The 15,685-nt window shown below is 46.1% G+C and overlaps 1 protein-coding gene across 5 annotated transcripts in view; it reads right to left on the bottom strand.

Moving 5' to 3' along the window:
- Positions 1-15,685, bottom strand: part of TRABD2A (TraB domain containing 2A) — a 57,840-nt gene that overhangs the window by 7,421 nt on the left and 34,734 nt on the right. For 2 of the 5 annotated variants that reach the window (XM_065526931.2, XM_005575448.5), the window contains exons 3-5: positions 13,046-13,192; positions 10,332-10,506; positions 2,918-3,008 (exon numbers count right to left, since the gene is read on the bottom strand). In XM_065526931.2, the coding sequence (XP_065383003.1) occupies positions 2,918-3,008; positions 10,332-10,506; positions 13,046-13,192 (413 nt within the window). Of the gene's footprint in view, positions 1-2,917; positions 3,009-9,282; positions 9,426-10,331; positions 10,672-13,045; positions 13,193-15,685 lie in introns of those variants that run through there. The other 3 variants (XR_012422123.1, XM_045368994.3, XM_065526930.2) reach the window with 3 other exon arrangements.

The following is a 15,685-nucleotide window of genomic DNA, read 5'->3' as shown; positions in this document are numbered from 1 at the left end:
TGGTCCTGGTTAATTGTGTGGCCTTTCACAGTTTCTTCAGGCTGATTTTGAGTATTAACAGAGAGCCCATATAAATCTGGCTACCACCTGATGATCCACCAATAAATGCTCTTTTCCTCCCCAGGAAAGTGAGAACACTGGTTCTCAGCCTTCACTGGGCATCAGAATCTCCTGGAAAGCTTCTAAAAAGACCGATTCCTGACCTTCCTTTCCCTAAGGGCAGGTATCAGGGTTAGAGGCAGAATTAAGGAGCCTGGGAACAACCAGGAACACACACACACAACACACGTACCACACACACCACACATACCACAACAGACACCCCACACATACACAGCACACACATCAGACATGCACCACACATACCCCCCCACACACACAATACACACACACCACACATACCACACACACCACACGTACCACACACACTACACACACACACACCACATGTACCACAACACAACACACACCCCACACGTACACAACACACACATCAGACATGCACCATACATACCCCACACACACACAAACACGCACACCAAACATGCAGCACACACAGGCACAATACCCACACACACACACCAGACATGTACCACACACATCCACACTACACACCCCGCATACCACACACACCCCTCACACACACACGTACCAAACACACACACCAGACATGCACCACACATGCACCATACCCATGTACACGACACACACACACATACACCCCACACATACCTATTCCACACTAGATACATACCACACAAACCCTGCACACAAATATCACACACACACAACACACACCCCTCACACACACCACACACCAGACACACACCAGACACACACACACAAACATCACATACTCCACACACACTACACACCACACACACACACACACACACACTCCCCAGGTAGGGCCCTCTCCAGCACCCGAGGGACAGCGCGTTGAACCCCAGTCCAGTCAGCCCGGCAGGAAGAGCTGAGAAGGGACCAGAGACCAGTGAGGGAGGAAAGACCCACAGTCCTGCAGGGCACAGAGAACCCCTAAGGGCTGGCTCCTCCAGATCTGAAGGAGAACAGGAAAGAGAGAGGCAGTGAGCCTGCAGCAGAGCTGACTCAGGCAGGGGCGGGATCCTCCCGGTCAAGGGGAGGAGAGGAGGGCTCCTCAGACGGGGGAAGTAGTGTCAGTAAAGGTGGAGAGGCGGGGACAGGATGGAAGCTCTTCTGAAGCAAGCAGCAGATCCGTGCTGGAAGGATAAGGTCTGAGTGCCAAGACCTCCGCGTGAAGACAATGACCTTGAAAGAGAACAACATGAAACCACGGAGGGTTTGAATATGGGACACTGGAAAGATTAGTCCCACGGGAGGATGAAGAGTGAACCAGAGGGAGAAGGGCCTGGAATGGGGCGGTGGCCATGGCAATGGAGAAGGACAAATCCCAGCAAGTCTTTACTGGAGGAAGACAAAAGCCTGGTGGAGGAGGGAAATGAGCAGTCTCACGTCAGCCCTTCCATAAGCTAGAAGGTGCTCTGTGAAGGGCGGTCGGTACTGACATACTGAATACAGGGCATGAAGACAGGTGGGGATAAGAGAAGTCCAGGATGTATCCAGGATTTCCCGCTTGGAGGGAGACTGGAAAAATTATGGCTCCTGCCATGCAGGAGCCTCTGGGGTGAGGGGGAACAAGGAGACAAGGTGCGGTGAAGGGGGGCCTTCTGAGGAGAAAGAGGGCAGCTGGAGATGGGCGGCCTTCGGGCAGACACAACTGCTGGATCCTCTGTCAGGGGATGAGCGTTTGCATCCTGGAGCGCTCTCGCTACAGCGGAGACCTCTGCCAGGAGAGGGGGGCTGCTGACCGTGGATCGGGAGGGAGTGGGGGCCAGAGGAATGGAGGGGATATTAGGGGCTGATGGGTGCCCCCCACATTCACATGTTGAAGCTCCAATCCCCAGTACCTCAGAACGTGACCATTTGGAGTTAAGGCCTTTAAAGAGGTGATTCAGTTAAAATGAGGGCCCTAGTCCAATGAGACCAGTGTCCTTACTAGAAGAGAGGCCAGGGATGCTCGCTTACGGGAAAAAATGCCACGTGCCAGCAGGAAGAGAAGACGGCCATCTACACGTCAAGCAAAGGGGTCCCAAGAGAAACCAGTCCCGTTGACACCTTGAGCTGGGACTTCCAGCCTCCAGAACTGTGAGAAATGCATTTCTGTTGATCACTCAGTCTGTGGTGGTTGCTATGACAGCCCAAGCAGACTACTACAGGGGAAGGGGAAGGACACCTGGGGCCCACCAGGATGGACGACCAGTTGGGAGGCCAGTGGGTGCACAGCATTGCTGAGGGCCCCCTGAGTTCTTTACAGAAGGGTCTGCAGGGGCACAGGGCAGTTTGGCAAAAAAAAAAAAAAAAGAGAGAGAGAGACAAAAAAAACCTAGGGAGGAGGAAACAGCTCAGAGAAAGAGAAGGGACTTTCTCCTGCCCCCGAGAGGGATCAGACATGCACTCCCTTCACCCCAACCCCTCTGGTGTATTTACCACTGTCATGGCCCGACTCTGCCTCCCGAAAACTTCCAAAACGCCTAGGGCAAAGGACACTGGACATTAAGCCTAATTACTCCTCCTTTCCCCACCCTTCGACCCCTAGGCAACCTTCCCTTCACCTTCCCCTGCTCCCCAAACGCCACTGAGAAAAAGGCCAGGCCTCTGCAGTCCAAAGTGTCCACCCTGCCAACCACATCTGGCACAGCCCCAGCCACACAAAGCCAGCTGAGCTGGTGCCAAATGTCCATGTAAGGTCAAGTGCGGGGGAAATGACCAGGCAGGGGTTCTCTGGAGTTCCTCAGGATAGCAGCCCACCCTGGTGCCCAGGCAGCCCCATGAGGGTCTCAGCTCCCCAGCCAAGATAGAAGCACAGGGCGGTTACTTGTGGATGGGTCGTCCAGCAGGGGCGTGTTCTACCTCATAGCCTTCACGCCGCAAAACATCCAGCACTGTGTTGTTGCCCATGAAATGACCTGCAGTGAGAAAAACAGTCTGAAATGCTGCAGCTCCCCGGACCACCAATCATACTTCCCAAACACACACCCTAGAACCAAGAAATTACCCTGCCTAGCCCCCTGCCTATCTGTCCAGCACAGTACAGTTCCACAGAGCTTCTGGAATCAGGCCTGCCAACAGTCCTGCAAGGCAGGCAGGGCAGCATCAGTAGCATTTCAGAGACGATGACACTGAAGATCAGAACAATGCAGCGAGTTACCTGAAGTCACACAGCTAAGGGGAGAGCCTGGACATCAAACTGCAACCTGGTAAGACCTCCCAGAAGAGGTGATATGTGAGCAGGATCCTGAAAGGTGAGGACACTGGTCTGGAGAAAATACAAGAATTCAGGCTGGGCACAGTGGCTCACACCTATAATCCCAGCACTTTGGGAGGCCGAGGCGGGTGGATCACCTGAAGTCAGGAGTTCAAGACCCACCTGGCCAACATGGTGAAACCCCATCTCTACTAAAAATACAAAAATTAGCCAGGCATGGTAGTGGGTGCCTGTAATCCCAGCTACTCAAGAGGCTGAGGCAGGAGAATCGCTTGAACCCGGGAGGCGGAGGTTGCAGTGAGCCGAGATTGCACCACTGCATTCCAGCCTGGATGACAGAGCAAGACTCTGTCTCAATTTTTAAAAAGGCGGGGGGGGGGGGTGCAGGGGAGAATTCCCAACTACAGGATGAAATGCAAATGTGCTCTCTGAGAAAACAGGGAGGCTGGTGGGACCGAAGGAATAGCTACTTCCCAATCACCACTTTCTAGAAAAAGTAAAGGCAACCTAATCTAAGATCTATCCTTCTTGGAGGTTTCTGCATAGGACGAACCCACTATGGTCTCAGGAGTCACAACCAGGGAACCCTGGGAGCCTGTGGCAGTACAGCAAATAGGCCCCAAGAAGGAAGCAGAAGGCGCATGGTTCCTGCTTTCATTTTCACCCTCATGCATCAAAGGTGGGGTTCATGGGTCAGCAGAGGCTCAGAGAGGGAAGTTTGGCAAAACCATTCCCTCCCATCCTCCCCTCTCCTCCCCGCAGCCTAGACCAGCCTAGACAGCGGCCAGTGCAGGGGTGATAGCTGTAACCTAGAAATGTGGGGTAGGAGAGGAGGCCACTGGAGAAGTAACCCTGGCAAACAGGAGCCTAAAATCAGCATGAGCTGATTTAAGATCGACACCTAAATAAGAAAAAAAGTCGTGTCTTGCACCACTCATCCTAGGTTGTTCATTTGCAAATAAGGAACTGGCAATTTAGAACAAGTGATTATTGTTTCCACTTAGCACTTCTGACTTCAATTTTTCTTCTACTGCAAAGGTGATTTCCATTTGTAATCTTCGCATTTTATATCTACATCCCCATGACAAAAGTTGCTGCTTGATTTTAAAACTCCAGTACTTTCTGTTTTCAGATATCCTCATTTTGCAATTAAAAGTTCGCTAACCACACAGCTTTTAAGTTTTAAAAGCACACAGTAATGTGTTTGGGAGCAATTTCTGTAGTTTCCTCTGCTCAACTTAGCCTTCAGAAGGCCCAGAGAGAAAGCGGCTACAGAAAGGTAACTTTGCCCTAGAAGGAGCTGGTGCTAGATGGGGGTCACGGCCCCTGGGCACTCCCGACGCCCCCATCTAGCACTGCATCAGTATCACAAATCGAGCCCTGAGTAATGGGAAAGCTCAGGTGTTGGTGTTGCCTGTGCCACCTGCCTGGCACAACCTCCACCATGAGGGCCCACCCACCGAACTGCTCAGACCAAGCTATGCTCCAGCTTCCCACCAGCCCAGAACTCAGTCGACCTTTCCCCTCTCCCCAGCACCCCATTACCCCTGCACTGGACATAGGGGAAGCTTTTGGGAGCTCACCTAAGTCTGGCAGGAGTGGAAAGCAAAAACCCACACTCCAGCACCTGGGCACCTTCCATCCACGCAGACCCAGGGTGGTGCACTGGGACACCACCACTGGCTCTGTTTCCTAACTTTCTCATCTGGCGCCTGCATCACTGTTATGGTGCCTCAAGAGTGAGGCCCAGGCTAATAGCTTTGTTACAGGAAGCCATTTGTTGAGACAGTAGAAATGTGCACATGACATGAAACACACGACTTACAGAAGAAGAAAACTGCCACATACTCACAGGCACTGCTGAGGGCACAAACTGCAATTTGTTTTGTGGCAGAACTTTTCAATGAGCATGATGTGGGACCCAAACCCCTCATATGTCTATAAGTTTTATTAATATTTGAATATAATTCATATAACATAAAATTCATTCTTTTAAAGTATGCCATTCGTTGGTTTTTTTGCATATTCAGAAAGTCGTGCAAGCACGACCACTATCTAATTTTAAAACATTTTCAACCTTCTGACCCCAGCCCCTGGCACCTACTAATCTATGAATACTTTCTGTCTCTATAGATTTGCCTGTTCTGGACATTTCATATAAATATAATCATATGATTTTATGACTGGCTGTTTTCACTTAGCATAATGTTTTCAAAGTTCATCCATGTAGTACCATATATCAGTACCTCTTTCCTTTTTATGGCCAAATAATATTCCATTGTGTATATATATATATCACCTTTTATTTATCCGTGTCAGTTGATGGACAGTTGGTTTGGTTCCACTTTTTGGCTATTATAAATAATGCTGCCATGAACATCTGTGTGCAAATTTTTGTGTGGATATATGTTTTCAATTCTTCTAGGCATATATCTGGAAGTTGAAATGCTGGATCAAATGGTAGCCCCATGTTTAATTTTGAAAAACTGCTAAACAGTTTTCCAAAATGGCTACACCATTTTACATTCCCAGTAGCAATGCATGAGGGTGCCAGTTTCTCCATGTCTTCACCAAAACCTTTTACTATCCATCTTTTTTATTATAACTGAGTATGAAATGGTGTCTTCACTTTAGCATCACATCAGTAGGGCTCCAGTAAAATAATAGTGGATTACAGGTGAAAATGCAGCAAGACTCAGACTCTATTTAAGAAACGTTCTTAAGAAAACACAAAGACAAAAAAACTAGAGGAAAAACTATAGAGGACACTAGAGGAAACTGAAGCCTCTGGGATTCAGAGGTACATCAAACATGCCTTAGTCTGTGTTGCCATTACAAAATACCACAGACTGGGTCATTTATAAATAATAGAAATTTATTTATCACAGTTCTAGAGGCTGGGAAGTCCAAAATCTAGGCATAGGCATTCAGTGCCCGGTGAGAGCCTTTTTGTTTTTTAAATACCAAGAGTCTTACTCTGTCACACAGGCTGGAGTGCAGTGGCATGTTCATAGCTCACTTCAGCCTCACCCTCCAGGGCTCAAGTGATCCTCTCACCTCAGCTTCCCAAGTAGCTGGGACTACAGGCAAACTATGCCTAGCTAAATTTTTATTTAATTTTTGTAGAAGTGAGGTCTCGCTGTGTTGACCAGGCTGGTCTCAAACTCCTGAGCTCAAGTGATCTTCCTGCCGTGGCCTCCCAAGGTGCTGGGATTACAGGCATGCACCACCATGCCCAGATGAGGGCCTTCTTCCTGAGTCTTCACATGGCAGGAGGGGCTAATGCTAGATCTTCACATGGTGGAAGGCACAAGGGCAAAAAAAGAGCCTACGCTACTTTCCTCCAGTCCTTTTAAAAGCATGAATCCACTCATGAATGTGAAGCCTTCATGTCTTAATCACTTCCCAAAGGCCCCACCTCTTAATACTATGACAATAATAATTAAGTTTCAACACACAAGTTTTTAGGAACATTCAGACCACAGCAAAACATTAAACAGCCCAACTCTGAGAAAGATTAACATAAACCCTCACGCTAAAAACATATTTCCCTTACTTCTCATTGCCAGATATATCATATCCAGCTTTCAATTAAAAATTACAAGGCACGCTGGGAGGCAAGAAAAATTACAATCTGAAGAAACAATGAAAGCATCAGACCCAGACTCAGACATGACAGAGATTCTGGAATTATCAGATAGGGAATATAGTTGAACTGAAGAGCATCATCAATCAAATTGATCTAATTGACATTTAAAGAAGACTTTATCCAACAGCAGCAGAATACAAATTCTGTTCAGCTCACATGCAACATATTTCTCCTTCATTTTTGAGTTTTGCTGGATGTGGAAATGTTTGTTGACAGTCTTTTATTTCAGCATTTTGAGTATGTGCCCCAGAGCCTTCTGGCTTGCGTGGCTTCTGATGAGAAATCTGCTGTTAATCCTATTGGGGATCCTTTGTCTGCCTTGCTCTTACTGCTTTCAAGATTCTCTGTCTTTGGCTTTTGACAGTTTGGCTATGATATGCCTTGGTGTGAAACGTTTTGATTTTATATAACTTATAGTTCATTGATTGAATGTGCAGAGTAATATTTTTCATCAAATTTGAGACATTTTCGAGCAATTTTAAATTCAAATATTCTTTTTATTTCTTTTTTTTTCTCTCCTGTCTTCTGAGACTCCCATTAGGTGTACATTGGCACACTTGAGGGTGTCTCACAGGTATCTGAAGATCTATTCATTTTTCTTCATTCCTTTTCCTTTCTCTTTCTCATACTGAATCATCTCAATCAATCTATCTTCATGTATATTGATTCTTCTTCTGCCAGTTCAAATCTACTGTTCAGCCCCCCCTAGTGAATTTTTCATTTCAGTTCCTGTACTTTCAATCCAGAATTTCTATTTGGTTCTTTTAAAATAATTTTTATATTTTTATTGATATTCTGTATTTGGTGAGATTTGTTCTCAAACTTTCCTTTAATTCTTTAGACGTGGTTTATTTTAGGGTTTTTTGTTTTTTATTTTTTGGTTTTTGTTTTTTGTTTTTTGTTTTGGAGATGGAGTTTCACTCTTGTGGCCCAGGCTGGAGTGCAGTGGCGTGATCTCAGCTCACTGTAACCTCTGCCTCCCAGGTTCAAGCAATTCTCCTGCTTCAGCCTCCCAAGTAGCTGGGATTATAGGTGCGCACCACAACGCCTGGCTAGTTTTTGTATTGTTAGTAGAGATAGGGTTTTGCCATATTGGTCAGGCTGGTCTCAAACTCCTGCCCTCAAGTGATCCATCTGCTTCAGCCTCCCAAAGTGCTGGAATTATAGGCACGAACCACCACACCCGGCCTCTTTTAGTTTTTGAACATATTCATAATAACTAGTGTTAAAGTCTTTTTCTAGTAAGTCCAAGATACTAACTTCCTCAAGGACAGCTTCTATTGGTTGCTTGTTTTTCCCTGGGCCATACTTTCTAGTTTTCTCTGTGTTTTATAATTGTTTTTTATTGAAAACTAGACATTTAAATAACATAACATACCAACTCTGGAAATCATTTTCTCCTGTCCCCTCTTCCTAGGTGCATTGTTGTTGCTGTTTGTTCAGTGATTTTCTAGGACTAAGTCTCTAAAGTCTGTATTCTTTGTTGTGTGTGATCACTGAAGGATCTGCTCAGTTAGCTTAGTGGCTGGCTAATGACTGAACAGAGATTTCCTTAAATTCCTTGAACTGGTAAGTTTCCCAACCTTTGCAGAGGGGCTGTGTGAGTTTGGGGGCATGTCTTTGATGCTTCAGCAGGCAATTTATGACCCTGCCTTAGCTTTCACACCCTGCTTACACAGAGCCTCAAGATCAGCCAGAGGTGAGAGAGATTAGGACCTTCTCAAGTCCTTCCTGGGCATGTGCACTGCCCTTCTCATGCATGTGACTTTCTTTTTTTTTTTTCTTTTTTTTTTTTTGAGACGGAGTCTTGCTCTGTCGCCCAGGCTGGAGTGCAGTGGCCAGATCTCAGCTCACTGCAAGCTCTGCCTCCCAGGCTTACGCCATTCTCCTGCCTCACCCTCTGGAGTAGCTGGGACTACAGGCGCCCGCCACCTCGCCTGGCTAGTTTTTTTGTATTTTTTAGTAGAGACGGGGTTTCACCGGGTTAGCCAGGATGGTCTGGATCTCCTGACTTCATGATCTGCCCATCTCGGCCTCCCAAAGTGCTGGGATTACAGGCTTGAGCCACCACGCCCGGCCTGCATGTGACTTTCTAGGAATATTTTAGAGCTTTTCAAAATCCCCTATGGTATTTTCCTTTTAAGTTTTTTGGGCAGCCTCTTGTAAGCTTCAATTAATATTGCTATTTCCAGCAACTATGATGTTAAACTGCTGCCACTGATTGTTTTCAACAAACACCGTAAGAATAGGGCTATTCACACAGAGCAAGCTCTGAGTCAGTTCAAATGAAGACAAGCTTGGGAATGGAAATTTCAGGGAGCTATTGGACATGTCAAATGGTGATGATTCTTTGAGGATGGAGCTTTGGAGGAACTTTGAACCCATTCTGTTCCCTCCAGTAACCATTAGGCAAATGGTTTTCACAGTTACTGTAGTTCAAGGCTCCTGATTTTCAAGACTACTGTGAAGCTGGGAAAAGGGAGATAAAAACAGAACAAGTTAAAATGCCACAAAGCCCACTGCTTCTATCAAAATTCATCCAGTTTTCTTAAATAAACACTTCTAGGATTGTTGCAAACCTTTAATTAATTTCCAGAGCTGTGGAAAATTTGATTTTGACTATTTTCTCCAGTGTTCTTATTGCTGTTATGGAAGAACAGGTTTTTGGAGGCCCTCACCCCGCCATTTCAGAGTTGCTTCTCTCCAACCCCCTATCTTACTGGTAAAAAAAAACTGAGGGACATGACTTGTTTAAGTTTATGAAGTTAGCAGAAAAATATGAGACAACAAAGCCCAGCCCAGCAAATGATCTTTCTGCATACTGTCCAGCCTCTGGCATTTTTATCCTCAATTCCTGAGGCTGCAAAGAATTCTGTGTCAGAGTCACTCCGGGGGTTAAAATTTATTTCAAGAAGCCCACAAAAGAAAATAATTGTCCTATTCTCTCTCCATGTATGTTGTTAACAGTCAGTAACAGCTGATGTGTCAGGCCTTGGACTTGGGAGGCTCATTGTCAGGTAGAAGAGTAAAGACAGATATATTTTTAGTGAGAGTTTACAAAGCGAAAAGTACCAGGAAGAAGTTGGGATTAAGTATGAAATTCAGAGGACAAAAATGCTTTCCCAGCTGGCTCATGTGTGGAGAGAGCTATGGGTGATGTCACATGCACCAGCTCATCCAGCAACATTTCAACCATGCTGGATGCTCCGTCCCCAGCTGGAGCCACTCTGCAACTGAAATAAGTCAAGGAAGGTGTCACTCCCTTCATCTTGCTTCATGACTAGCACAGGCCCTAAACGGGGGTTCACCTCAACATTCCCTTCTTGGGAGAAGCCTCAGATTTCAGAGGCTACTGAGAGGTAACCCACTACTCACCAGCTCCAAAGGCAAAGAAGAAGCCTTTGTCAGGGAACTCCTCCAAAAGGGCCTTCACCCGCTTCCCTATTCTCTCATTCCGCTTATAGATCAGCTCCCGGCGTAAGTAGCTGTCAATCTCCTGAGCAGTGATGAGCTCCTGAGGCGGTAGCGTGGCATTAATAAAATTGGGAACCTCCACCAAAATAAAGAGAAAAGAAAAGGGGCAACGGAGTTATTAACAAAGTTACTTCATTGGAGCATCAAATCCCCCAACTAGATGGTCAAGACGTTGTCAAGAGAAGAGTGACACCATTCTTGGAGTTTCCCGTCTGCTATGTTTCCAACTATATCATATTCCCTGTAACCAAAGTGAAAAAAATATTAAGTGAAATGCACTGAATGAACTCTTATGCTATTTACAATGTTAATAGCATAATAGTTAAATGGCTCTGTCTGATGCCATGTGTTTATTAAAAAAAAAAAAAAGACACTGTCTGCACAGCACATCCATAGTTTTAACTTGTGTGATTCACACATGCTTTTCTTATAAAAATAGTCTTATATAGTTACATATTTTAGATTCTATTACCAAAAACATGAAATTTGTATGAACACTTAAATGTTTTATAAATCCTCTACTTTACATTTTCATTATTTCTCCACTTCCTATTTCTCTCCCTTGCTTTCCCCAGTGTTCTTTGCCCACCTGGCAAATATTTCACTTGATGCTGGTATACATGTTAGCCAGTTTCAGTATTTTGGCTAATAACAGGATGCAATTGCATCAAAAATTGTGACAATCAGCATGGTTCTTGCAGCACAGGAGCTACCGGTAAGGCTAGCCCTCTGTGTTTTCTCCCCACCCCCTCAGCTGTCTGGCGTCCCAAACCTCAGCCTCCCACTTCTCCCCCTGGGTGCATGCTGTCTCCTCCACCCAGGGACTTAACAATGTTACCCATTATCTTGGTCAGTATCTACCCTGCCTGCTGCTGCTGCTTCCAGTAGCCTCTCAAAAAGCTTTCCAAAGTCCTCAGACTCTGTAACATAGCATGAACTTCCATCTTATGGATAACAGATCTCCTTTCGCTATTGCCTCGAAATTATATTCTCTCATTTTCACATCGACAGCCTTCATCTTCTACTCTGTCATCTTTTTTTTTAAATCATGTCATTTATGTAAGATTCCCTGACCATTTCCCAAAATCTCTTCTCTTCAGCAGAGCCCCCTCTCTACCAGCCTCTCTACAGAGGCAGCGTCAGATACACAGGGTGACCTCCCTCTGACATCCTGCTCCACCTTCTAAATTCCAAACATCACCCAAAGCCTGCACCACTCCCTCCTGGCCAGCCTAGCCCTCACTCACAGTGGCAGCACATTCCCTGACCTCCTGTAGGGGCCCTGTGGGCAGGACAGGTATGGGAAAGCCACAGGAGAGAAATGCATAAGACATCTGTATTATCTGCTCCACCAGCCTCACCATTTGCCCACGTAATGACCAAATCCTCCACCCACATTAACTTTTTTCTGCTGCTACAAATGTCAATTTCCCAATTGATCTTGACTTTTCTTCCCCTTTCCCTACCCCCAGCAAGTGTGCAGGTAAGATCTATCACCACCAACAACTCTATTTTTCCTTCTTTAATGTGTTTCTTGTTCTCCCTTTCCTCCTGCTTCACTTTATCTTGATTTGACCTCCTCTTCCTCTAGATTTTTGGCGATGCTCATTACGTCTTTTGAGGCTTCTGTCATTAATGAAATGTCACCTTTCTGGACTGATGCTGCACTCAGCCTCTACTGTCCTTCTCCCCATTGCTGCTATTCCTCCTTCAGCTCTCATGTTCACACGTCTCCTTATGACTGGGTCCCCAAATTTAACATAGACCTATACAGCATGACCCACACCCACGAGCTCCTATCTCCCTTCTCCAGTGTCCTCATGCATGCGGACACCAGTCCTAGGTGGGGGAAACAACACAATCCCCTACCTCAGAAGTTTAGCTGATTTTTGCCATTTGCATGTAGTCCTAGAGAGGAGGGGAAGGGACCATGGCTTGTCCCATTGGAAGCCTGTTGATAAAAGCATAACAAAGATCTGTCCCACTTCCCTCCTGGAAGGAGACCATGATCTTCTGAGGCCTGACCAGTTGCTTCCTTCCACTCAGTGGCCCACAGGTAAGGCTGAGCTGGACAAACACTCAATCCACCAGTTCAGCCACACTCATCCTGCAATACCACAGGATGCAATGATCCACTCCACGTCTGCAAATGCTAGCAGCCTTCCCAGCTCTGATGCCCCAATCCTGTAAGCATTCTGTGAATACATAGTTATATCCTGCTCACATGTTCCTAGAGGCCACTGAAACTGCAGTCAAAGTTCTGCTCCATCATTTTGCAAAAGTGTGACCTAAGTCAGCCAGGAGGTCATCAGACTCAGAACCCTTCCCTTCCTCAAGGCTTGTTCATGTGGCCCGCTGTTAAATCCTTTGAAGCTTCATCCTTTGGCTGGAATCCTGGAATTAGCCCTAATCAATGCTCCTCTCTGTACTTACAAGGTTTGTAAGACTTTCATTAGCTGCAGTGCCTCATTCAATGACATCTAAATCTGCCCATTTTATTTCTAGAGCCCTCATGAACTCAATCCTTTGTACATAGGATGTACATGTCACCAGGTAATGTTTTTATTCCTATAATTAAGTGTGTACTGAGCTTAGCAGAGGGAAAGGGCACTCACCTGGGAGCTGTCATGGCTGAGGATGACGGAGCTGAGGTCCCCGCAGTTATAGTGTTTGATGAGATCCTCCGTCGTGTAGGGGATCTGAAGACTGCCCGCTCGCAGGCTCTCCTGCTGCAGGAGGGTCTGGTTCAAAGCAAAGATGACCTAAAAGAAAGGTCTCTTTTAAGTTCATTAACAAGGCAAGTATTTGCTGCCATCTTATTTCTTTTGTCCATGACTGGAAATACCCTCACCTCTCTGCTCATTATGTAAGGACATGGATAGTGCTACTTTAAAAAGGAACACAAATCCCTGGACAGCGTCCAAAGAAAAGGAGGTGAACAGTCCTTCCCAAATCAGCCCCAATCAGATGCACCTAGGGAACTGCCTTATGGAGGACACAGACAACCTGGAACTCTTCCATGAGTGTGACCAAGAGGTGAGGGAACCCAAGAGCTAGCTTGTGAGGAACAACTGAAGAAGCTAGGAGGTGGGGCAGAGAGAGGGCTGGGGACTCACAGACACGCCTACCAGTGGGTTCCAATTACATAAAGGACTGGGCAGGAACCAATGCATTATCCACATCTTTTCTAACCATCAGTGCGGCATGGCCAGCTAACAGCGTCATTAGATCCATGGGATATTAATGGGAGTTAATGTGAAAAAATGGGAAATGAAGGCTAAAGAAAATTAAATACCAGCCTGGCCAACATGGTGAAACCATGTCTCTACTAAAAATACAAAAATTAGCTGGGCATGGTGGCATGTGCCAATAGTCCCAGCTACTCGGGAGGCTAAGGCTGGAGAATCGTTTGAACCCGGGAGGCAGAGGTTGCAGTGAGCTGAGATTGTGCCGCTGCACTCCAGGCTGGACGACAGTTAAGACTCTGTCTCGAAAAAAAAAAAAAGAAAAGAAAATTAAACAGGTTTTAATTTTACAGAACTTCTCAGAGTCTTTGATATACTAACGTGCGACGTGGGTCTCCTTGATGGGGAACAGAGTATGTCAGGTTTCCCAAACATATTTGAGGCACACAACATAAGAGGAAGCTTCGTTGGAACATCTTTTGGGAAAATCCAGATTCAAGATCCTGACGCCAGGAACCCTACCTCTCCAGCTCTGACCCAGCTCTCCAGTGCCCAGGAGAATTCATTTTACAAAGTAGGGAATTCTCCTGGGCACTGGAGAGCTGGGTCAGAAATGGGGAGGTAGGGTTCCTGCTATCAGGTGGGTAGTGGGGCTGGCCACCCACTACGAGGCTCCAGACAACACTGATGACCCTGTGAAATTTTCTCTCTCACTTTCCCCATGTATAGATGCAGCTCTATAGCCTCTGACAGCTCCCCTTTCTTGTGCTTCCCCAGTAATCAGCATACAGGATGCTGCCTTTGCTGGAATATCCCCTCACTCTTTGCTGCAATACAGACAGGCTTGGTCCATCTGTGCTGCAGCAAAGACTGACTATGAGGTCTTTAGCAAGAGGTTTCAGCTCTCCAGAGACAACCATTAGAGGTCTCAGGTCAGCAAATGACCCTACCCAGCCCCAACTCCCTTTCTCCTTTCACATGTTCTCATTCTGAGTAGCGAGGAGACAAGGCTTCCTGGTTTGCCTCCCATGGGCCAAGGTGGCACAGACCCACTGCGTGCCCCTTGTCTCAGTCCATTTGTGCTGCTACAACAAAATGCCTGAGACTGGGTAATTTATAAGGAACAGAAACGTATTTCTCACCATCCTGGAGGCTGGGAAGTCCGAGATCAAGGCACTGGCCTTTGGTCTGGTGAGGGCCTTCCTGCTGCATTTTCACATGGAAGAAGACAGAAGGGCAAGCTAACGGAATGGCTGCATGACACCTCTTTTATAAGGGCCTTAATCCCATAAAGGCCTTATAAAGAGGAGCCTTAATCCCATAAAGGCCCTTATCCTTATAAAGAGGAGCCCTCATGGCCTAATCACCTCCTAAAGGCCTCACCTCTTAATACCATCACACTAGCAACATCTGAATTTTGGAGGGGACACATTCAAACCACAGCATCCCTCCTTCCATATAGTTACCTCCTTCAGTTACTCTAGTATTTCCTGTGCCTGTGATGCAACCTTAACCAAAGAAGGAGGCAGATCTCTCTTTGTAAAAGAATGGAAGGGAGTAAGGGATGATGAAAGGTATCATGAAAGTTCATTCTCTGTCAACTAATCAAGGACAGAATGAAGGCAAGTCACAGTACTAAATGATCCTAAAGTTCACTCATTCATCCCTTCTTCTATTCATTAATTCAGTCAATAAATAGTTATTATATGCCTACTGTTCCAAGCACTGAAGATACACTCATGAACAAGACAAAATCCTTGCCTTTAATGGAGCTTTCATTTTACCTGAAAAAGGGGGCGTTTTTCAAGAAAAATCTTGAAAAGAAGGGTGGAAAGGGTGTATCATAGAAGCTTCTGGGAGGAGGATGAAAGGCAGAGGCCCAAAGTTAAACTCGCTGATTTCAGGCTTGCCAGGACAGCACATACACAAGCAAATCAAAGCCCTTGATCATCCCAGGGTCATTGCTTTCTATTTTGCCTGGAGAGGAGGGAGGTCACCTCGTGTCACCCAGCACTATGGTGAGGAGGCCATACTATAAACACTCTTCTTTTAAGGAAGTTTGAACAGTGG

This window comes from Macaca fascicularis, chromosome 13, assembly GCF_037993035.2.
Source record: "Macaca fascicularis isolate 582-1 chromosome 13, T2T-MFA8v1.1".
In the NCBI taxonomy this organism is placed as follows: domain Eukaryota; kingdom Metazoa; phylum Chordata; class Mammalia; order Primates; family Cercopithecidae; genus Macaca; species Macaca fascicularis.
Note: the sequence above shows the minus strand (reverse complement) of the source record. Positions and strands in the feature narration are given on the sequence as shown.